At 38.0% G+C, this 25,396-nt stretch overlaps 1 protein-coding gene across 3 annotated transcripts in view; it reads right to left on the bottom strand.

Moving 5' to 3' along the window:
* Positions 1-7,622: 7,622 nt before the first annotated feature.
* Positions 7,623-25,396, bottom strand: part of FOCAD (focadhesin) — a gene marked incomplete at both ends in the record, with an annotated part of 251,103 nt that continues 233,329 nt past the window's right edge. For all 3 annotated transcript variants that reach the window (XM_084236533.1, XM_084236532.1, XM_084236531.1), the window contains 8 exons: positions 7,623-7,696; positions 10,283-10,358; positions 12,778-13,029; positions 15,240-15,337; positions 17,299-17,476; positions 20,945-21,034; positions 21,684-21,944; positions 24,856-24,971. In XM_084236533.1, the coding sequence (XP_084092659.1) occupies positions 7,623-7,696; positions 10,283-10,358; positions 12,778-13,029; positions 15,240-15,337; positions 17,299-17,476; positions 20,945-21,034; positions 21,684-21,944; positions 24,856-24,971 (1,145 nt within the window). The remainder of the gene's footprint in view (positions 7,697-10,282; positions 10,359-12,777; positions 13,030-15,239; positions 15,338-17,298; positions 17,477-20,944; positions 21,035-21,683; positions 21,945-24,855; positions 24,972-25,396) is intronic.

A 25,396-nucleotide genomic window follows, 5' to 3' on the forward strand; every position in this document is an offset into this window, starting at 1 on the left:
TTAACACCTTAAAAGAGAACCCAGATGAAAACAGAATAGACCTTTGGTAAACATACAAATAATGCCCCATCTTCATGTGAAAGCTATCAGACCATGGATACATACTTTACTGGGAGATAAAAGATACAAAAGTATAGTAAATCATTTATATATCTATACACACACACACATATATACACACATCAAGGAGATAAAAAAATTAAGAACCAATAATATTATAGATTATTATTATTCTCATTGCTACTTGCTAGAAGTTATATGTCATCATTTATAGTTTTGGAAAATGCTCCCTTTTTGAAGATCTCAAATATGTGTGAATAAATGACTAATAGTATCATATCTGCACCAACAGTATATCATCACTTTTGAAAGAATTATAGAATTTTATTAGCCAGTAACTATATAAACAGGGTAATACATATCTTGTGCCTAGTTCTTAACTAGATAATAAAAATGTAATCATAAAAAAGAGAATCTATTTTCACTAGATAAAATGTTTGAAAATAAGTGAATATTAAAGGTATAGCTTTACAAATTAATATAGTTGGAATTTTAAAACATTAAAATTATCCTTTCAAAGCTGTATTCTACTCTTTAAGGTTATTTTACTTTTAAATTTAAAAAAAATTACTGAAAGAATAGTTTGAAGAGTAGAATCCCTATGCCTTCATCCCAATAGGATGGTGATCGAAATTGCTGAAATACACACTGAGAATCACTAAAATGAAAAGTATAGAAACCACCCCTTATTAGGTCATTATAAGAAATTAACTTTTCATTGTTAAATAAAAATTTAATTTTTAAAACTAGTTACCTTAAGAATTTTCCTACTTAATTTTCCTACTTAATTATGGCAATTTTGAAATAGAGATGAGAATTAATAATTTCGGATATCTATAGCAACTAACATAACGAAGATCTGTGATTTCTTAAGATGAGAGAATCACAGTATTACTGTGGTTGATTGTCTATATTTATAATTGAAAGAAACTTACTTTCATTAGAAATTAATGAGAATGAGGATGCATTTTATTTTCCCACTCAAGTTCACTTTCATAGTGACAGCAAATATGTAATCAGATGTTACCTGAATTGCAACATTGATTTCTTTTGACTGTCTGAAATGTATGTCCACAAAATCTCCATTTCATTTTGTTTAGTATCATCAAAGGTTTAGTTTCTCAACTCTAATTAATATAGATGACATAGGAAGCATCAGCTATTTTGAAAGCATAAGACATAACTTTTAAAATGATCTTTCCCTGGAGTTTCAAATGATTCATGTTCCAGGTAGCCCAAGCTAAGGAGTAGCAAGCAATCTCAGCAGAGCCTCTGCTGGGGACAAATAAGTAAATAAAACTGCAGTGAATAAAACTGCTTTGGAGAATTGAATCAGCATAGGTCTACCCTGAAAGTACAAATAAAATACATATATACACAAGCTCATGCAACAAGTAACATCAACGTCTCTGGGTTTTACCATCATCAAAGTAGCTCAATGAAAAGTAATAACTAACACTTCTTCCAAATATAGCCATTTCGTATTGGTGCATTTTATTTCTGTATGCTTTTCAAGAAACATTCATCCTGTTCTTAGATTTTAATTCAAAAACAGGTTAACCTTAGTAAACATACACACACCTGTGTTCATTCAAGAAACACTGTTTTATACCTACAGTATGCCAGGCACATTATAAAATGTTTACCAGACTTCCCGCAAACAAGTTTATTACTAAACTGCATCTCAGTGAAGTTCCTAGGAGAAATGTGCTATTTTTCTTTTTAAAATTATACCTTATGTAACCTGTCTTCTGCAAATTGTCACATAAAAGAACATTTTCTTTCAGAAATGGATGATCCAAATGTTTCTCCAGAGAATCTTACATTAAGTTTATGTACAGTTACATTTATTTCTTTTGGCGTTGAAGAACTGGGGTGTCGGCCAGAGATGTGGTGGGTGAGAGTATTCACTAGAAACAGAGCAGGGAGCACAACAGGCAGATCTACTGAAATGCACTGTTGAGGGGAGCAGCAGGCCAGACAGGAGAGCTCTGCTTTGCTATATGTGGGTTAGCTCCCTGGCTAGTACTGCTGAGACTTTATTCCAAGGCCACCAAAGGGCCCCCAATTTTATTTTACTGTGCTAAAGTATTAGTGATTTAAAATTAAAATTAAAAATTATCTCCCTTTTCCCTAACATCCTTTTTGCATTTTTGTTTTGAGAACATTGTTTCTTCCATTTAGATAACTTTTACTTTCTCCAGGGCCTGCTACGTGCTATGCCAATTTTGATATGGCCATTTTCCGTAGAGTTGTTTTCAGCAAAATTCCATGGAACAAGAGCCACAGAATTAACAAGTGTGCCTATTTAGCAGGCAGATTCCTGGGCTTCGCTAATGGTCTGTTGAGTCAGCAGCTTTGCTAATGAGCTCAAGAACCTGAATTTTGACAGGCTCCACAAATGAGCCTTATGCACGCTGTGGTTTAAGAACCACTGCTTTTGGGCCTAAAGAATTTCATCTTTGGACAGAAAATGACTAATAAACTATTTATATAAAAACCACCCTATGATTTAGTTTTTTTGTTCATAGAATTGAGATGACATTCATTTTTCCTTGTGTTTAAATACTTTCAAAACATGCCTTCAACATGCTAAATAGGAATTAGTCTATTTTGCTAAGCATAGCTAGAGTTTTAAATTTCATCTTCAAAAAATTACAATTTCATATGAAAATCAATTAGTAAAAACATGCCTTCAGTCATCAGATGACTGTGTCTATTGTGTGCTTCCATTGTGATATTCAGCCGATCCACGGCCTCTCGTGAGAGAATGTGGTCTGGGGTTAATAGCACTGGGCTGGAGACCCAGCTCTAATGCTTACTGAATGCTGAGTTCAGTTTCTTTAACTGACCAAGGTGGTTGTGAAGAGCAAATCAAGTATGGCAAATTAAACCTTATAAAGGACTATACAAAAGTAGGAAATGTATAAAGTCTTCTGGATGTTTATGCCACATAAGGGTTTATGATTTATATTTTCTGAACAAAAGCACCATAAGGGCAGGAACGTCAGATCTTGTTCACTTTTACCCTAGTACCTTGTATGGTGATGCAGGGTAGACAGTCATAATTGGGCAATTCTGACTTTATGGATTACTACCTATCTTAAACCTATTTTAAGAAATCAGATTAAATTAGATATTATTTCAATTACATTTGGTTAACCTCAAAAGGTATCTCATATTCAGAAGACACATATAGGTTCTTTAAAGAATACATGCAAGTATCTTTTCTGAAAGTTTTATTTGCTCCTAAAATATTTTAATAGCTAAGGAGACCAATTTTTAATGAAGAAATTTCCATTATCTTTCTACAAGTCCCAGTGTAGATGCCATCAGGCTTAAGCCTATGTATGACAGCTACTATTTTTCAATGAAACATATAAAAATGATAGCATTTCTAGTAAATTTTACAATGTATAAAGCATATTTTTGTATCCTTTCCTTTAATTCTCACAACTACTTTGCAAGCTAAATTATTTCTTTCAGTCAAAAAATAAAACCAGTGCCTCCCTGGTGGTGCAGGGGTTAAAGTCTCAGTACTATCAAGCTATCACCAGTCACTGTGGCTTGAGTTTGATCCCTGGCCAGGGAGGTAACCCACATGGCATAGCAGACCCCTCCTGTCTTGCCTGCTGCTCCCCTCAGCAGTGTATTTCAGTAGATCTGCCTGTTCTGGCCCCCATTCTGTCTCTGGTGAAACCTCTCACCCCTCCACACCTCTGGCCTATACCCCAGTCCTTGTATGCATAACATAAAAAATAAATCCTAACAAAACCAAAGCCATGGAGTCATCATGTAATTTTTAATTCAGTTTCATATCCAATAATGAAGTTGAAATTATTTACAAGTTTCCTATATTTGAGAAAAAACAGAAGATCTTTCTAAATTGCAATTTTGAAGAAGTTTTTAATGTTTATGGAGATTACCTTCATACATAACTTTGTGTGTGATTTAAGAAAGATGAGACTTTGGAGTTTCCGAGATCAGAATGAAGCATGTCCTTCCAGAAACATAAAAACATATGATGTCACCTAAAACCAGAGCAATGGTGATACACATGCATGGATGAGGATGATGCTGTGAGATGTCTTTCCACAGATGTGATGAAGATGTGAACTGTTCCAGCTACATTCTGTGCCATGTTCCATCTGAAATGCTTGCAGCTCTGACTGATTAGGCTGGTTGGTTGGGGTTAGAGATACAAACTGACCACACAGAGACCTAGCCTGTAACTCTGGCTTTAATAAAGGTTTCCATCTCTCTTAACCAAATGGTCTGATTTATTTTCTAAAACAGCAGCTTTTAAACAAACATGTTTACTAAAAATCTAAAGTTATTGCTTACTCTCAAATTGACTAAGTTATTTCAAGATGGTAGTTTAGTTCTTAATGAAGTCTTCCTCCTTATATAATATTATCATTTTTGGTTAAAGTTATTTTTGGGGAGGTTAACTTTGGCATTAACTCTAAAAAATTAACAGCCTTGGTTACTGTAGAGCCATAATGTTAGATATAAAACTCAAAGAAGATTCTAGGCACTTGCATGGCTTCTAACATCTGTTCCAAAGTACACTCTTGAAATTAAGAATCATAGTATTTGGATATTTCTGAGACACAAAACAAGTCTTTAACCCCACACATTAATTTGTTAGTGTATCCCAGCAGGCTATTTGTCTTGGCAACTTGTGATTTTTAAAAACTAACACAAGATGACTTATAAGAAAACATTTCTTTTTGTGTATAGTTGGAACATCTGGTTGAAAAAAGACTTTGTTTCCAGAGAACAAACTGAAGGGACTAACTCTATTCTTACCTGAGGTCATGCAAATTCATAAGAGAAAGGGTATTATTATTTGAGTGACCTGTATCTTAGAATGGTTAGAGTTTAAAGCATTTAGAATTTCAAATTTAGAACCTTACATTCTATTTTAATTTTTTCTACAGCTATTTTTTTTAAAGATTTATTTATTTATTTATACAAGCACTAGGTACAGTCAGAAGCGCGGGAGGGTGAGAGGATTCACCAGAGCCAGAACGGGGAACAGAACAGGCAGACTGACGAAATACACTGCTGAGGGGAGCAGCAGGCGAGGCAGGAGAGGTCTGCGTGCCATGCGGGACCCTCGCCTGTGGCCGGGGATCGAACTGGTGCTTGCAGAGGCTGCGGGCAGCTTCACAGCCCAGCACTCAACCGCTGCACCACCAGGGGAGGCCCAGAATCTTACATTTTAGAATCTTTAGGGGTTTCCATGAATAGCAAAATTGTATTAACCCCTGAGTACTGAAAACAAACAGAGAGGATAGATACATACCTTGCTTGTACCCTCTCGTACTCTTTTTTTATTAAGGGAAAGAATTAGGGACAAAATTTGCATGAGAAGATACTGGGCTGATTTGAAATAAAGCAGTCTGGTTTTAAGTGCATGGAACAGAATCTTTGTTCCTTTCCTTGAGCATTTAGCAAGCTGTCTGCTGACTCAAGGGAAAAGATGCAGAGTAGTTCAATGATCACTTCCTCTTTGCTATTCTTTATTGCCGTTCATGTTTGCGAGCTCGCGCAGGAATCGAAGATCCTTCAACCCATAAAGACTGTGAGCCTTTACACACAACAGCTCCTAAGCTTCCCAATTCCAGAGACTTATTAATAAGGCAGGGCTGTGTCAGTTCTCTATGTTAAGCATGAATGAGGTTGACTCCTTGGTGGGCATTTTCATCTTAAAGTTGGTGCTGATGATCCTGATATAGTAGAAGGAATACTGGGTCTGAGTTCTGAGGCCTTCGTTCTAGGAATAGCTCTGCCACTTTTCTCTATGTTAAAAAAGTAATACCTCTTTACAATATTGCTGGCATCTAACAATAAATATGAGATGAATTTCAACCTCTGATTGGTGGGAAGTATAAGAAAGCATACGTGGTTGGGAAGGAGAGGGAAGCTGGCTTCTACTGTAAATTTTCCACCTTTCTGCTACCTTTGAATTAATTTCCCTCCAGTCCAACCTTTAAGTAAGTTATGTATGATATTCAGTAATGCAAATATATACTACTTTAGAGCTCACCTTCCCATGCCCTTCCTCTGTAAGCATCTCAGCTCTCTATGGAGTTCAGCAAAAGAAAACCTGTGATCTAGGAAGAGAGTGTGAGTTACCTAATGAAACACAAATATTTGAAAATTGGAATCATAAATCAGATATTTGGAAAATAAAACAAGTTATTTTTAACCTAAGTGGTAGGCAGGTGACAACATGAAGGCATGTTACCTGGGAACACTGAATGCAAAGTACCAGGCACTGCTAGGCATGACACACACAGAAGCACATTATCCAGTGGCACAAATTTTCTCCCCAGTGATCATATATACATATGCATATACATGGCTGGTTAAAGACAATCCTGATTAGTGGCTCTGTGGAGGACAGCTAATTAGCCAACAGATCAAAATTAAAATGTCTGACTCTCCAGCCCTTGAGTAAAATGCAAACCTTCTGGGTATTGTCACATTCACTTACACTTCATTTACTTGTCATTAGATCACTATCAACCTGATTGGAGATTTGTACTTAATAAAAAAGATTGGGCTTCAAGGAGTAATTTGCCTTTTTTTTTTTTTTTTTTGATTGCCCAGCATCTCATCATCTTTCTTAAGGGGGAAACCCAGCTCAACTGGACATATGATCCAGACCTGGTCAATCAGAGGTCCCCAAACCTTAGGACCTGGATAATTGTTAACGACTCCCAGGTGACCACGGTGAACCAGCATCCTTCCCATATCTCCTCTGCCATACCTATGAGCAGATACCTTTCCTTCCTTTTGAGGTTGCTGGCAGACACCTTACCAGCTATGGAGACTAACCGCACAAGGTGCAAAGCCTGGTGGCACTGTTTGATTCACAGGGTACAGCTATGCCTGAATTAATCTACTCTTAAACTTCATGGATTGTGAACTCTTTATTTTCAGCTGAATCTATTTTGAATTAGAGTAGATTTCACTTGCATTCAAAAACCCCAAAAAATAGAAAATTAAAGCCACCATTAATGAATCTGATTGAGCTAATGGTCAAGGTTAATACCATGCTTATTTAAATGTGTAGTGTAGTTTCAGAGTGTTTTTATCCATATGAACAAGTGTCCAATTCATTAAATTAACTGGTATCTTCTTGGAGACTCTGTGATGCCACTGTTTCCCCTATAGTTTGGTATTGCTAGTAAAACCTTCCTCATGCCTTACACCAAATAAAAGTCACATGCACAAAATTCATAAGATTATTTTACTAGGATTTAGGTGGGAGGAGATGACATAGTCAAATTTTCAGAAAGAAAATTTTCAGATTGAACTCTAGCCAAATAAGGGGAAATTCAAGTTCTTATTTCAGACTCAACTGGCCCGGATAACAAAACAATGCCACCTTCTCCTGGCACCATATGTCAAGCTGTCAGTTATGTGGCCACCCCTTCATGACCCTTAACTCCCTGTACCATGTCTCAGCGATGCCAGACCCAAATTCTGAAAAAGCTTCATGGTTTTCTTCATCCAGCTGAGAATGCTGCTGGCCACTGCAAAGCTGTTCACCAACCATAGGCTTTGGTCCATACGGCTTTCTTCTTGAACTCTGGGAAGATTCTCAAGGACAGCAGTGTGGCTAAGGGGACAAAAAATAAAGTGCACTGTTGCCTTTGATGGAGCTTTCAAAAGGTCATTTAGATCAGAAAGGTGTCAGAATTTGGCTTTCTCTTACTTGATAATCTTCAAATCTGAGAATCCCATCAAACCTTAGGTGGGAGAAAAGGAGGTTTTTTTTTTTTTTTGGCTTGCTTTAAATATGACACAATCATCAAACTACCACTATTTGCAGATGATATGATAATATACATAGAGAACCCCAAAACTCCACAGAAAAACTAATTCAACTCATCAATCAGTTCAGTAAAGTGGCAGGATACAAAATCAACACGCAAAAGTCAGTAGCCTTCCTATACACAAACAATAAATCTGAAGAAGAAATTAAAAAAAAACCATCCCTTTTATTATCGAAACAAAAAAATCAAATATTTGGGAATAAATCTAACAAAAGAGGTAAAGGACCTATACAAAGAAAACTATAAAACACTGTTAAAAGAAATAGAAGAAGACACAAAGAAATGGAAAGACATCCCCTGCTCATGGATTGGAAGAATAAACATTATTAAAATGGCCATCCCACCAAAAGCAATATACAAATTCAATGCTATTCCAATCAAAATTTCAATGTCATTCTTCAAAGAAATAGAACAATTATTGATGAAATTCATATGGAATCACCAAAAACCCCGAATAGCCAAAGCTCTCCTGAAAAAAAAAAGAAGGGAATGGAGGCATCACACTCCCAGACTTCAAACTATACTACAAAGCCATAATCATCAAAACTGCATGGTACTGGAACAAGAACAGACATACAGACCAATGAAATTGAACAGAAAATCCAGAAATAAACCCACAGATTTATGGTCAACTAATCTTTGACAAAGGAGCAAAGACTATGCATTGGAGCAAAGAAAGTTTGTTCAATAAATGGTGCTGGGAAAACTGGGTTGCTACATGCAAAAAAATGGAGCTTGACCACTACCTCACACCATACACAAAAATCAACTCAAAATGGATTAAAGAACTAGACATAAGACCTGAAACCATAAAATACATAGAAGGAAATATAGGCGAAACACTACGTGATATTCACATCAAAGACATCTTTACAGACACATCACCCAAAGCAGTGATAGTGAAGGCAAAGATAAACAGCTGGGACTACATCAAATTAAAGAGCTTCTGCACAGCAAAAGAGACAATAACAAAAACAAAGAGAAACCCCACCGACTAGGAGAACATTTTTGCACACAACACTAATGATAAAGGACTGATCACAAAAATCTGCAAAGAGCTGATGAGACTCAACAACAACAAAGAAAATAATCCAGTCAAAAAATGGGCAGAAGAGCTAAAAAGAAACTTCTCTGAAGAGGAAATGCAAATGGCCAACAGGCATATGAAAAAATGTTCAACATCACTTGTAATCAGGGAAATGCAAATCAAAACTACCATGAGATACCATCTTACACCAGTGAGAATGGCACATATTAAAAAAACTAGCAACAACAAATGTTGGCGAGGTTGTGGAGAAAAAGGAACTCTTCTGCACTGTTGGTGGGAATGCAAACTGGTCCAAACACAATGGAGAGCTGTGTGGAGATTTCTGGACCTACTAAACATAGAACTTCCATATGATCCAGCAATTCCACTCCTAGGTATTTACCCAAAGGACACAGAAACATCAGTTCCAAAGAGCACCTGCACCCCTATGTTTATAGCAGCACTGTTTACAATAGCTAAGCTTTGGAAACAGCCCAAATGCCCAAAAATAGATGACTGGATCAAGAAGATGTGGTAAATATACACCATGGAATATTACTCAGCATTCAAAAAAGATAAACACATGCAATTTGCTGCAACATGGATGGCGCTGGAAGGGATCATGCTCAGCAAAATAAGCCAGAAAGAAAAGGAAAAATATCAGATGGTCTCACTCATATCAGGAATCTAGAAAACTTAAATAAGGGACCAGGAAAATGAATAACTATAAGAAAGTGAAAATCAAAATCAACAAAAAACTATGAACCAGAGACACTTTTTGGGGGGTGGGGGGCGGGAGGGGAGGTACTGGGGTCAGAATGGGGGGGGAGTTGCAATTGTATGGGGAATATAAAAATAAAATTTATTATTTAAAAAAAAAATACGACACAATCATTAAAAGTACTACTGATGAAGCCAGGGTAAGAATAAGCTAAAATACTTTTTTTAAAAAGGAAGTACTCAGTGTGTACAAGTATACTTTTAAATTGCTATGTGATTATAAGTGTGTATAATCAACATAGACAGAAGGGGCAAAACTGTCATTGGGAAGTGGGATTCTGAATTCCTCTTTACCTTCTTTTTAGTTTTCTTATTGATATTTTTAAAGTCATACTTTACTATTATATGAAACAATCACAAGCTATTTAAATGAAAGTGAAATTTAAAGGCATTACACTTCTTATTTAAAATCCACTTCCCTATTCAAAATGCCACTTTGGTGATGTTCTAGACTGAACCAAGGTGACCCCTTTCAGGGACCAACAAACACTAGAAGCTGTTCTGCAACACAGACAACTGGATGGTTTTCACTCGTGTTTAACATAAGGCATAGAAGTAATACCTTTCAAAAGGTCCCTGGATTTTGCTGAGAGGGCTTCTTGAGGGCTTCCCATGATGCTGAAGAGCCAGTCAATGAACTAGGGTGAAAATGAAGAACAGTATCAGTGAAGACACCCCCACTATCAGTAAGCAACCAGTCAGACGATGCAGCCCTGATTGGCTGGGGCAGTAGAGATATGACAGGGACCAGCCACAGGAGATGGTAAGTTGGACACAGCTCTCATTTAGGCCAAATTCAAAACTCCTTCCCCTACTGAATACCCTTACACCTGCTATAGGTTTTAAGAGTGAGACCAACATAGGCCCAGAGGGACTTCTGTGTCCTGAAAGTAATCTTTCAACACTGGAGAGGCCCAGAGAAGTTAAGAGCCTTGCCCAAGTGCATTGCCAGTGACTATCAGGCTCAACATTTGAACCCAAGTGCAAGTGGCTTCAAAGTCATAACTCTTTCTTTGTATTATGCTGCCTCCCACCTGGTTTGCATACATGTAGGCCTAGGAAGTAAATAGGGAAACACTTCCAAGGGGAGAAGTGGGCGAGACAGAAGAGGTCTGCTGTGCCACATGGGTAGCTCCCTGGCCAGAGACTGAACTCGTTGCTGCAGAGGCTGCGGATAGCTTTATAGTGCTGCATCTTAACCCCTTGTGCCACCAGGGAGGCCCTGTAAGCCTGTTTCTAAAATAAAGTATGGGGCCTCCTCTGGTGGCGCAGGCAGTTGAGCGCCACTCTGTGAAGCTGTCCACAACCTCTGCAGCACGGGTTTGATCCTGGCCAGCCAGCGAGGATCCCACATGGAGTGGCAGACCTCTCCTGTTGTGCCCGCTGCTCCCCTCAGCAGTGTATTTCATCAGTCTGCCTGTGCTGTTCCCTGCTCTGTCTCTGGTGAATCCTCTCACCCTTCTGCACATCTAGCCTGTGCCCCAGTTCTTGTGTAAAATAAATAAATATATCTTTAAAAAAAAATAAAATAAAGTATGTGTCTTTAAATGAGAACAATTTGTGCCCAAATGAATATGAAACAGAAAGTTGAAAAGCTAAAGAAAAGGCATAAAGTACTTTAAAAGTTAATAAAAAAGGGGGGTTTGAAGAAAGAAGAATATAGAAAAAGAAATCCTAATTTCCTGCTTTAATTAGAAATTTTTCTTTCTTTTTTTTTTTTGTCCATTTGTTTTATAGTATCCTAATGGAAAGTAAAAAGTCAAACACTATGAATACACTACAATGCAGTCCAAAGTGAAAAGGGTACCCGGGCCAGAAATAATAAAATTATTTTTGTTTAAAATAATGTAGAAAAACAAAAATTGCAATAATACTAATGTATGTTAGGTTTAAGAAAACAAACCTAATTTTTAATTTTTTTTTTTTTTAATTGAGGTGCTCAGGGAGCTGAGCTTGGCTCAACTGTGAGTCCACAATTCAAGAATATTTTTTAAAGATTAAGGTTCTTATTTTAAGACTAAGCCATAGAAAGTTGGTTTTAAGTTTTCACATCCATAAAGATCCAGTTTGGATGAAATGGGACTCAAAAGAGAATCTTTTAATCAACTACATTAAGCCAAGTCAGAGCCGTGTATGAAGAAGTACAGGAAACACAGTATTTTCATCCACTCTACGTGGCAGCCAGTGGCCTGGAGAGACTCAACGTTAAATACCAGAGGTGATTCCTACAGTTTGTATATGCCTGAGGGCAAATGTGATGACATTAGATCTTTACAAACTTCCCCACAGTATCTGGGCACAGGCTCTGAGCACCCAGGTTGCCTGGAACATGGCTGTGGGATGTAATGAGCTACGGGATATGCTAAAAGAAAATGGATGGTCCAGATTCATGATTCCCCTGGCATGCTGATCACATCCCTAATCATCCTATTTGTAGTCTTGAACTCACTTCCTTGACTGCCCTTATTCTGAGATTCCAAGCTCTCATACACTTACTCATTCTTTCACCCCTAGGGTTAAGAACATGTGGACCTTCAATAAATAGTGCAAGTATAAATTCTTTTTTTTTTTTTTTTCCAGCATAGAATAACCGGGCTGTAGGTCAGAGGTGTGGGGAATGAGAGGATTCAGCAGAGACAGAGTGGGGAGTAAAACAGGTGGATTTGGAGCATATGGAAAGACAGGAAAGTTCTGCTGTGCCATATGTGGGTTAGCTCCCTGGCCCGGGATTAAACTTAGGCCTTAGCAGTAACAGCACTGAGACTTAACCCCTAGGCCACCAGGGGCTCTGCAAGTGTAAATTCTTCCTTTCATCTTACCCCCAAACCCCAGCTGTAAGCTAGAAGTCACTGTTGTCACTGTTCCTGCTTTTAATCAGTTACCCCAAGCCTGGGCTAGCCTCAACTTCTGAGGTTCCACCTGTGGCTGAAGTTTAGGGCTGTATGAAAGCCTGTGGTGTGATTGAGGTTTCATTCACTCCCACCTCAATCTGACAGCAGAAATTGCTGAAAAGAAGACAGTCTCCTGCCCTGACAAGCAGCTGATCGTCTACCCTACCTTCTGGGTCTGCTCCTTCCATGGCTCTTTCTGCAGCAGAAGAGGCAAGCTACTGGGAAGGAGAGTGAGAGTCTCCTGCAAAGTGACCCTGTTCACTGGACTCCTGCCAAGGAAGCTTGATGCTGGCCCAGCTTGGCTACTTTCCTGATGCCATGGTAACCAACTGGCGCTGAGGCCAAGCAGGAGAGGGGCAGCATGATCTGCCCATACAACCACTGCGGCTGCAAATACCAGCAACAAGAAGTCCAAAGCCTACAAAGGAAGTAGAAACAGCTTAGCTCTCATTTTAACAATTCAAAGTAACACATGTTTACACCACAACCCCCTGCGTGATCTTACCCTCCATCCAGCCCTCCTCCTGCCCCACTGCTACCCCAGAAGAGGAAGTGGACTGAACAGCAATCTCCATTTCCACACTGAATGAAACGATGCTTTGGGAGGCTTCTGGGATCTTTTGTGAAGACAGAGGCCCAACGGTTTCCTAATTATTACTCTTAAGATTTCAGGAGAAATGTGATCGATTTAATTTCAAATCATAGTGAGATCCAAACACTCCTCTGTTCTGGTGTTTTCAAAGAAGTTAACAGTTAAGACTGATATGGAAAGAGATAGATTTATTTTTATGTGGCCCAAACTGATTTTAGAAAATATATATAATCTGATTCCATTTTTGAACAATAACAACAACAAAAGACTCCCCTCTCACATACAAAAAAATCTAGGCAATCACAGGAAAGGTGGTAATGGGTTATCTATACTTTTATCTGCTTATCTGTATTTTCTAAGTTTTAAAAGATTTTTGTAAGAAAATAAAAGGTTAATAAAAACTTATGATAGGTGTTATTATTATTATTTTGCTTTTATGGAAGTAAAGCTGCATTATATTATGTAAGTTTCTGCAGTGTGTGCATCATTGTGAATCAACATTTGCATATAGTACATTAAGTTCACTGCTTCAATGTATCGTTGTTCCTGAAGTTCTTAATTTCACTAATTAAAATTTTGAAAGATTCGCAACTTTCAGAAAAACTGAGCTGAATTTCAAACAACATCCCAGGTCATGAAATTTTACTCACACAGTGAACAAGAAAGTCACAAAATATGCCTGCAGAAAGCATTCTAGGGCTAAAAATTACAGTGTGAGCAGCTAAATCAAGATAATTAAGAGAGCAAGACAGTGTTGTTTCATTTTACTTGGTAATATTTTTTTCTTTTTAAAATTCACTCATTTCCCATACTTGCTAGCTTTTTGTGGTTCTGAGGTCATTCTGCAGGGGTGATGAAATCATTTTTCCAGCTTGTGCACATGTGCACATAAGCACAAGCTTGCACACAACTCAGCAACTTCTCCAAACCAAACATTTGAATCCACACTCTAGGTTGGTGCAGAGGCCAGAGCCATGTCCATTGCGAATCAATTGCAAGAACACAGGACCCAGGGCTCCCTCCACTTCTGTCAAGGAATTTATTCTGCTGAAAATATTTCTCAAAGGGCAGCCCTGGGCGTTTCCAAGCACTGGGTAGGAACATGTGTTTCCTTCTGACATCAGACAGGTGTTACCATTGCTTCCCCAAAATTAAAGGAAGGAGGGAATGAACAGAATTCTAATAACATTGAATATTTTAGTATGTAATTTCTGTGAAACACAAAAGTGGCCTCACATTTCTCAGATACGTGGCATTAAGTTCACTCTACAAGGAGGTAGCAAAGAGTAACAAGCATGAGCTTTACAGCAAGAAGCCATGGCTTCCAGTTCCTGAGCCACCTCCTATTAGCAGTATGACTCAGGTCAATAATTTTCTTTGACTTGTCATTTTCTCTTCTACAAGTCAATGGAGAAATTAATCATTCTTCCTTAAGGCTTCTCAGGTGGATCATTAAATAACGCATATGAAAGCATTCTGCAAAGTTTTAAATGCTATAACAGGCTATGGCTTCTATTTTGACAACAAAATCAAGAATTCTGTTTGATCATTTCTATTGTTATGAAAAGTATAATTTTCTGAATAATTTAAAGTTTTTAACTACATAGAAGACTTCATCATTCTTAACATAGATTGGAAAAGCTTTTTTAAAAAAACAGGCTCTTAAAACTTAAATAAGGGCCTCCCTGGTGGTGCAAGGGTTTTAGCGTCAGCACTATGAAGCATTCCACAGCTACTGCAGCATGATTTCCATTCCTAGCCAGGGAGGTGACCCACATGGCCCGGCAGACCTCTCCTGTCTCGCCTGCTGCTCCCTTCAGCACTGTATTTCATCAGTCTGCCTATTATGTTCCCCGTTCTGCCTCTGGTGAATCCTCTCACCCTCCCACACCTCTGGCCTGTACCCCAGTTCTTGTATGCATAAATAAATAAATCTTTAAAAAAAATAAAGGAAGGAGGGAAAGGAAATCTGCAAGCCACAACATATATCTTTTCTTGAAGAGCAAATATTCTATATTTGTTTCTCTAGTTTTTACCTTATCAAGAGCCACATTTGGAATAGAGGTTGATTGGTAAGCAACATTTCTGATATAACCCATCAATTCCAAGAGCCATTCCATTCTCTTCAACACACCTGAAACAAAAAGGGAAGATTCTTAACAGACCAGGGTTTTCCTTTGAAACATAAAATACATTAGTAATAACCACCATAAATAATAAACCACCATAAATAATAACCACCATAAGTAATAAACTAAAGCAGAACACCTAGTGAGGACTCCATGAAACAGTTTCAAGTTCTTTGGCAATACCTAGGCTTGTGATTGTCTATAAGAGAGTTCTTTGACTTTATTCATATCATATTACTGAGCTTTGGCCTTGATTTTTATTTTAATTTTTAAAAAAGATTTATTTAATGCATAAAAGAACTGAGGTACAGGCCAGAGGTGTGTGTGGGGGTGGGGAGGGAGGGGTGAGAGGATCGACCAGAGACAGTTGGCCTTTATTTTTAAAAGCTAATTTATTCTTCGAACCTACCACTTACTAGTGATAAAATACATTTTGGGGGGCCTTTCTCTTTAAACATTAAGTATACTAGAAGTCTGGAATTTTGGATCTTGGATAATCAGTTGTTTTTATGGACTTCTTTTGCTTAAATGTTTCCAATTTATGCTAAAATCACAGAGAAAACCTATTCCAAAGACATAAAAAGAAAAAAATACAATTATTATACAGTAACTGAAGAATAAACATCAGCATAAACTAAGATTTTTTTTCCCCCTTTTTTTTTTTTTTAAAATGAATATTCCTAGCACAGTAAAGACTATTTGGGCAGGTTTTCAAAATTTAGTGAATAAGGAAAATGGAAACTAAATCTGAATGCCAGTAAATTGGAACCAAAGGCAATATCAAATTTATTTCAGATGCATGTATTTTCATGCTTAATTGGGAGCAAGCAACTGGATTAACTTTTTGACTTTTGCTCTAGAGTAAAAAAATCAAGTTTCTCATCATAGGTTCATTTTTCACTGGGCAGGCACTGATGCAGGTACAAGTATCTGAATTGCCAAAGAGGAAGAAGAATTGAAATACTTTTGCAGTTTTGAAAAGAGCATTACAATCATGCTTGTCAGATTTCAGAACCTTAAAGATACAAAAGTTGGGGACTCCCTGGTGGCACAAGGGGTTAGGCATCAGCACTATGAAGCCATCCACAACTACTGCAGCATGAGTTCGATCCTCGGCCAGGGAGCTACCCACATGGTGCAGCTGACTCTCCTGTCTTGCCCACTGCTCCTCTCAGCAGTATATTTCAGTACATCTGCCTATTCTGTTCCCCATTCTGTCTCTAGTGAATCCTCTCACTCCCCGCACCTCTGGCCTATACCCCGGTTCTTGTATGCATAGATAATCTTTAAAAAAAAAAAGATATGAAAGTTGAGGGATAAGGACCACAGACAAATGTGTATGTTGCCTAGTGTCACATGGTCTTCCCAGCCACTTCTTATCTAGGTGCATTCAGAACGTAGACCAGAGAAATTACAAACATATGACCAAAGGCATGGGAAGAGGAGCTCCCTTTGCAGGGGATCATTAAAGTATAAATGTTTCAAGTGATCTAAAAGTTGCACCATATGATTCATTAGCAGAGTTTCAAGCCTAGAGCTTGAAGAGTTAGGGTATTCAGATACTATTTTTCTCACACCTAAGAACTTCTATATAATACCTATTTAATTTTGCTGTTGCTTTGTTTGTTAAATGATCATCTAAAAGCCATTTTCATGAAAACATCAGGCAGAATAATCCTGTCTGTTGGGGAAACTGAAGCAGGCAGTATCAACGTGATAAACTTGTCTATCGTGCTGAGGGCCTATTTAGGCAAATACAAAAACAAAAAAAAAATCCTTAAAAGAATTTGTTCCCCTCTCCAAAGAGTGGATGCTGGGAGGGCTTATTGCTGTCCATGGTGCTCCTCATTCCATGAAAGACCTAGCTTGTCAAGAAGCACTAGCTTGTCAGCTGAGGAAACCATTACACCTTGAAAGGGAAGGTAGGCAGCTCTCAGTTCCTGATGCTCACCCCGAGCAGCCTCACCTGTGTTAGCATGGCTCACGATCCGGGCCTGGTACAGACTCTGCAATACCATCCAGGCCACCGCATCTTTTTCATGATGTTGAACAGCAACTCTGAGCATATCAGTCAAGCCCATCAAGGGGAGTCGTCCTTGAGAGACCAAGTACAGTCTGACAAAGGCAGCCTTTTCTATGCTGCTCTGCAAAAAAGCAAATTGTTCAGTTACTATTAAATTAACTGAAGTCATTATAAAACCTCAGGGCAAGGGCAAAACAGAAAGGTTGAGTTTGATGTTAATTATTATTCCAAATGCTAAAACTGCTCATTTCCTGCAGCATATGCCCCAGCTGCCTGTGTGCTTTATTAAATGTACATACAGAGAGGGGGTTGTAATGTCACCTCCTGTTTCCTCATAAAAACCATAAATGATTTTGGGGGTTAACTGATGATTGTATATAGGAAGGACACACAAATGATAATACTAACATTGATAACTAACAAATACAGTACTTTTCAAGTGCCAGGCACCATTCTGAGCACTTAACATTTATTAATTCAGTAGTTCACAAACTGTGGTACACAGGCCTCTGGAGGGTCACCAAGACCCTTTTAGAGGCTCTGTGAGGTCAAACCATACTCATAATAGCACCAAAACTATTAGTCACATTCATTGTATTTTTCATTGCCATTTGCAATTTTTTAAAAGGCTAATTTCATTTAAAATCTTTGTACGCAACAAAAATGATTAGCCTGAATAAACCTTTGTCCTTGAAAATACATCTTGTAAAAATTGTGAATGGCGAAATGGGCAGTGCATAAGGGATGTCTGCTTTATGCTCAAGCATGATGATTGTCTCAAGGGCAAACACTTGTAAAACTGAATTGTGAGCTGAAGTAGCCACCCTTCATGGAACACCATTTACCTAGAAGAACGACTGTTAGACAAACTGTGGTTATTCAAAACAGTATTTGAGATATTTTCTTAAAATTGAAGGAAATGAGACTGTCACTGCAAGGAAAATATTTGTTGCCAGTGATAAAATCTAGTATTTTAGCAAAAAATTCAATTTTTGGAAAATTTGTATCTGCTTTTATTACTTTGGCAGCTTCCCATTGCATCAGAGAATTTTTGACGAGATTGCTGGTGATATTAACAAGTATGATGTTTTGATATTGTAAAATAAAATGTATCAACATTTGGAAGATTTTCACAACTCAGTGATTCAGTGTTTTCTAAGGGACCAATAATGCATAATATGCACTAGTAAAAAAGTCCAGTGTACAAGACACACCAATGGGCTTTAATGTATCAGAATAAGTTTGGTTTGATATGGTTTCAGAGTCTGCACATTGTGACTAATCTACAAGAAACTACCACTTTTGTTTTTGGTACAATATTAAAGAAAGCCACAGTAATCTGAAAAGACTGTAAAAATGCATTTTCTCCCATTTCATCTATCTATTTGTATGAGGCTGAAATTTTTTCATATGCTTCATTAAAATAACATCAAAATATAATGAAGGAGCTATGTGAACCTAGCTGTCTTCTATTTTTGTCAAGAGATTTGCAGAAATAGTCATTTTTCTAATATTTTTGAAAATGTTTTTATTTATGTTAAGATGCAATGAATTATATTACTTTTAAGTAGATTTTTAAATAAAATTTTATGTTTAAATTCTAATATAGTAAATATTGACAGGTATGATCCATATCAGTGAAAAAGTTCTTTGGAGTCCTCAATAATTTTTAAGACATGCAAGTAGTCTGAGAAGCCAAGGAGTTTGAGAATCACTGTATTAACTGTTTTTCACCAATCCTATGCAGTAGATCATCATCATCTCTCCTTTACAGATGAAAAGACAGAAACACAAATGTTAAGTAACTTGCTTAAATTCATGTAGATATAATAGTAGACTAAATCTGAGGCCTTTACTGCATCCTTATTCTTAACTCTATTGTTTTCAGAAACGAATAGAAAATACTGACCTCAGTGGAATATACAAACTCTTTAAGGGACATCAGTGTATTGTAGTGACAATAATCTGAATGGTACTTTATGAATCAAGGCGGATAACAGAAAAATCTTTTAGCTCTACATACTATGAAGTAAATTACATACATTACTTCCAACTATATTACATGAATATAATAGGATATGATAAATTACATGAATGTCATAATTATGACAATTACTATGGAGTACTTGCCTTGGGTCAGGCACTTTGCCAAGAAATTAATGTGGATAAAGTCACTGAACTTTCAAAACAATCCTAGGAGGCAGGTGCTATTATCTATTATCTCCCTTGTACAGATGAGGAAACTGAGGCAGAGAGAGGCTATGATACTTAACTAAGGTCTCCTCAGTAGTGAGGCTCCAGAATCCATTCTTTTAAGTGTTCCCTTATGTCACCTGTTCTTGCTTAAAACAAGCTAATCTCCAAAATGCTGATATTCCAAATACTCTACCAGTGGTTCCCAAGTCTCAGGATGCACCACAATCACTTGGAGAAACTGTTAAAACACAGATTCCTGGCTCCTACCTCAAAAGTTTCTGACTGTGTACATCTAAGTAAGATTCTAGAGTTTACATTGCTGATCAGTTCCCAGGCTGGTGCTGCTGGACCAGGGATCATATTTTGAGAATTACTGTTACATGATGCAGAAATTCAAGGACGCCATTGATGAGGCAAATCTGCCATGAAGTGAAATAAATAAGATGTCCCCCAGGTACATGAAGGCTTACAATTCTCTAGACCTTTGTATTACCTAGCACACAGGATTGCCATTTGAATAAGTTTGTCCCTTGGGATGTACTTACACTAAAAAGCAAGTACTCATTATATACCTACAATTCAAATTTAATAAGACATATTCACTAAATCTGGCAACTTTATTGGTACGGTATCTTTCACGCATTCATCATTTATGTGTGGGTATAAGGGGTTCTTCTTAAGATCTTGTTGTCAGGGCTAATGGGACTTGTATTCAATCTGCCACCTTTACTCATTCCAAAAAGATAAATATCAGGTGGAGGAAAATAATGTGAGGACAGAACTATTTATTTGTCTTGTATTTTCCACAAAGTTATTTGGTCAGAATATTTCCATTCTTGTGTATTTTGTAGCAAAGGCATTGTCTTGTATTTGTTTTTGCACCTTAGGAGATGCTAAGATTTTTTTTTTTTACATTTTAAAAGGACAGGTTCATTAGGGAAGGAGATGATGTTTGCACAGACACAAGTGGGTAGAAATAATAACATCTTTCCTGTTATTGTGTACATTTGTTTGGCTATACTTTTTCCTCCTGATCAGAATCCATCATTCAAAGTGAATTTTTAACTATTTTGTAAAGGGAAGGGTTTGCGAAAAGAAACACGGGCATAGTCACAGGTAGGCAGGTGTGCTGCCACTAAGATGTTCTTGACAACCTGGATTAATGAGGTTACAAAGTTATGCATCCATCTATCCATCCATACTACTACATACCCAAGCCTACTAGGGGGCTAGCAATAAGACTCCACAATGCCACAGAGATAGTTTCTGGAAATTACAAAAACAAAGACGAAGCAAAACTAGCTTCAGATAAAGGATACTGTAATCACCTCTTCCATTGTAACGCCCAACTCCATTAAAAAAAAAAACAACAAAAAAACAGATATGTTATTACCTCAGTAAACTGGGCAACCCGAATAGCTTCATCATCTGTCATTTCCGAGAGGCATTTTGCTACACTGATATACAGCTCTAGATCATCTCTCTGGCAAAGAAAAATCCGCAGCGTGTCAAAACAAAATGTAAGATAACAAATGTATTCTTAATATTTCACAAACTATTAGATTTGCTTATCTTTACAAAGAGTAGCTGATGAGATTTAACTTTAACCAAACCAAAACATGTGGCTGATTTTTATTATTTAAAAACATCTTTCCTGTTATTGTGTGTAATTGTTTAGCTATACTTTTTTCCTCCTTATCAGAATCCATAATTCAAAGTGAATTTTTAACTGGTTTGTAAAGCGACCTTTCAGAGGCCTATGAGGAAGGGGAAACACTAGTATTAAGTCACTTGACATAAACAGTACATGAACAACATGACGTATACTTCCAGGTGTAAAGTGTAAGGGCTGAGCTTTCTCATCCCCTACAGGCATTTGGTAAAAGGTCTAAAATCACATTTCCTGGTTTTGCACTGGTTAAGCTGCTTCTGAGCTTGCTGAAAACTTTGGTTCTAAATATTCAACCTCAATTTAGATCTTGGAAGCAAACACATTCTTAGTGAAGAATGTGGTTATTTCTTGCTAGCCTTCCCACCACATTCTTAAAACATATACCTCCCTGCTTTGCCAAAAAGGCTTTAAAAAATCCCAAACATAAATTGTCAGGAATGTAAATATTTTTGTTCCTCACCCGAATCTTATTTGGCAGAAGGTCAAAAATTTTTGCAGTAGCTTCGCAGAGCAGACTCCAGAGGTGGTAGGCAGGGCTGGGCAGCTTCATGGCCTGGCTCAGACCCTGCAAGGCACTTGAACATAACTCAGGATTAGAAAGTGAGGAAGTTGTTTGAAAAACTGCCACCATTAAGTTTTCAACAAAACCCAGGATCTGTTCATCAGAGACGTGTCTTATCCACAGAGGTGCAGATACCAGGAGGTATTTCTTGATATTCACCTGGAAGCAAAACAGAAGAGGTCAGGTGTAAACAGGCAAGTCTGGATTTGCAATGCTCAAAATCTCTAGATCTTTTTGTGTTCAAGGGCAGACTAAGAAATAAAAGGTGCAGGTTACCACCTTACTTTCCCATAGCTTCCCATTGGTGGACCACCAATGCATGTAATTTTGATTGCTGTTGTGACTTCTGATGCAGGGTGATTCATGTGCATACATGGTATCTACCAATTTATCTGTGTATTACTCAGATTAAACCTTGGATTATTTTTTTAAAGATTTATTTATTTACGCATACAAGAGCTGGGATACAGGCCAGAGATGCAGGGGGTAAGGGGATTCACCAGAGACAGAATGGGGAACAGAACAGGCAGACTGACTGACATGCACTGCTGAGGGGAGCATCGGGTGAGGCAGGAGAGGTCTGCTGAGCCATGTGGGTAGCTTCCTGGCCGGCTGGGGATCGAACTTGTGCTGCAGAGGCTGCGGATTGCTTCATAGTGTGGTGCTCAACCCCTTGCACCACCAGGGAGGCCCTAAACCTTGGATATTTTTTAATGAAGGGAATAAAATGTTACCTCTGAAAGTACATAACAATTGCTATTCTGTGGCAAGAAAAGCTCCTCAAAATGAAACGCTGATCTGCTGACAATCAAATGAACAGAATGACTGATATTATTAATTTCTTCTCCTGAGAGTGCAAAAGGAAACAACATGAAGGACTGGGATGCAGGGAGCATTCCTGACCAAAGAAGAACAACTCATTAAGCTTGAGAAAGTGACCTTGGCATCTCAGAGTTCACAGAGCTAAGGGCGTGGTTACTAAAGGAGCAGCAAGTCTAAAAGAAGTGGTATAAAAATAAAATCTGACAAAATCAGTAAATTTCTAAAAAGATTGATGTAGCACCATCAGTTACCTGAAGAGCTCACTTGGAAGAATATACCATTTCGGATCATTTTTTTAAATGCGAACAAATATAATTAGGAAAGTGAGTTCACAAACTTAATCAGCAAAGCTAAGAAGAAAGGTCAATCATCAAGAACAAAAGAAAAGAGTAGCACAGATCTAGAAGACAAGTGGAAAAAAATAATACAAAAGAGAAATGGAAGGATAAGTAAAACCTAGAAAAATTTCTAAGGCTGTTAAAGTTCTATTTGATTCAAAAGGAGGAAGAAAATACGTCAGTATTTATGGGTTTTGCAGACAGCGAGACTCATCCCATTTATTAGCCATAGGCATGTTTTGTTGCTTACCACTTGTCTCAGTTTAATCAATCTATAAAATGGAAATAATAAAATCTACTTCTTAGATGTGAAATAAGCGGGGCACAAAAGACTGTATTGTATGATTCTATTCTAAATAATATCTAAAGTATATACGAAAGTTCTTTTAAGAAGGCAAAATTACAGAAATAAAAGCACACGAATAGTAGCCTGGGTTTGAGATTGGCAGTGGGGGGATGACCACAAATAAGCACAATGGAACTTTCTGGGGTGATGGAAGTATTTTTGGTGATGGATGAAAATGCGTAAGTGTACTAAAAACTCATCAACTTGTACACTTGAATGGCCATATTTATAGTATATACATTATAACTTAAATAAAGTCATAAAAAAACATTGACCTCTCAGAGCTGAAAAGACACAATCTAATGTCTGAAAGTTCTCATTGTGTGAGAACTTGCTTACAGAGAGCAAGGCCACAGCAAGTGCTCTTAAATGGCAGCTCAATCAGAGCTGTGTGGAGCTGAACAGGTAGCAGCTGACAGGAAGGGGTATGCCTCTGTAACATCCCCCTTCTATTAAAAGACAATTAGGGTAGGGCCTCCCTGATGGCCTAGGGGTTAAGTTTCAGCGCTATAACCTCTATGGTCTGAGTTAGGGAGCTAACCCACATATGGTGCAGCAGACCTCTCCTGTCTCGCCCACTGCTCCCCTCAGCAGTGTATTTCAGTAGACCTGCCTGTTCTGCTCCCCACTCTGTCTCTGGTGAATCCTCTCACACACACCCTCTGTACCTCTGTCTTAACCCCTAGTTCTTCTACCAAAAATAAATTAAAAAAAGAACAGAAGACAATTAGGATATAAGAAGACTTTTTTAAAAAAGTACAGTGCAGGGACTGAGGAAGAGGGCTTTGCATTTTCCTCAAGGAATCAAAGCCTCCTAGACTAGAATAACAATAAAGATGAGATCATTTAATTTACAATCAACTGATAAACCTCTAAGGACTCCTGGGATGTTTTTATTCAGTCTCAGCTTGAAATGTACTCAAAATTATTCATCTTCACCAATTTCATGTCTTTAAGCCATCTGGCTCCATTCTTTCCATCCACTCTCAGCCTGCACCCTTGAAAATGCTGGCCCCTTTCTCTAGGGCAAATACGAGCAAATACGAGCTAGATCACTTCTTGCTCAGCATTCTGCGCAAGCTGAGCAGCCTAGCAGGTATGTTTTACTCTCTCCACATATATCTTTCACCTACATCCCCTCACACAGCTATCCATTCCTACCATCTTCAAGGTTCACCTAAATTACTGCTTTTTCTGTGAAAGGAAGGGATCATATATGAAGTACAAATAAATTTGTTTTTCTCTTAACACCTTCTGGAATGATTACATACAGGTTCAAATAACTCTATACCTTTCCACCTGTATGATCTCAAGAAAGGAATTTTAATAATTCGGGGTATCATTTCCCTTTTTTGTGACAAGTGGTAGCTGAAAGTATGAGTGGTGATGGCTGTGGCAGCATTCCAAATCAGTTTCCAATCTGCTGGCCAGTTACTGTCAAGTCCTCAATTTTCCTAAAATCCCATTTGTTCACTCTTGACTTGGAGAAAAGACACCCAAATGAATGTTAATCTCCCCAAGGAATCATCTCCTCCTAGTGTGCAGCATCATCCACTATACATACACTCAGTCCATGGATCAGCGGTGGCATCACCCACAATCCCAACAGGGCAGCCGCATTCTGGGATGACTGTGCTTGGGTCACCATAATTTCAAGGCACAGTTGTTGAATCTCTTCACCTGAAAGAGAAGAAAGGAAAATAAAACCTTATATAGCTGCTTCTCTGCTCATTTTCAGGCTTCAGTGTCTCACGTCAAAGCAGCTGCTTGTCTGACTTTGACAAGAAGTAGAACACAGCAAACCAAAACATGATTGCAAGAGACAGCTATGTGAGGAGGCTGAAAAATGTGCCCATCCCCATCCGAGTCCCCAGTCTTGGAACTGGCCTTGAACTAGCTCAGGAATATCCAGAGAAATCTAGACACTCAAATACTATTAAAATTTCAGCTAAAATTCTCTTTGTCACTGTTGACCCCTCCTGTCGGCCTTGCATTCAGCACATAAAGAAATCTAAGTCTGGAAGGGCTGAAGTCGATAGCCCAGGAAGGATTTAAAGACAGAGCCACATGTTCTAGTGATTGGGTCTTTTCAGCAGTCTGATTCC

The sequence above is a fragment of the Talpa europaea genome (assembly GCF_964194135.1).
Source record: "Talpa europaea genome assembly, chromosome: 7".
NCBI lineage: Eukaryota > Metazoa > Chordata > Mammalia > Eulipotyphla > Talpidae > Talpa > Talpa europaea.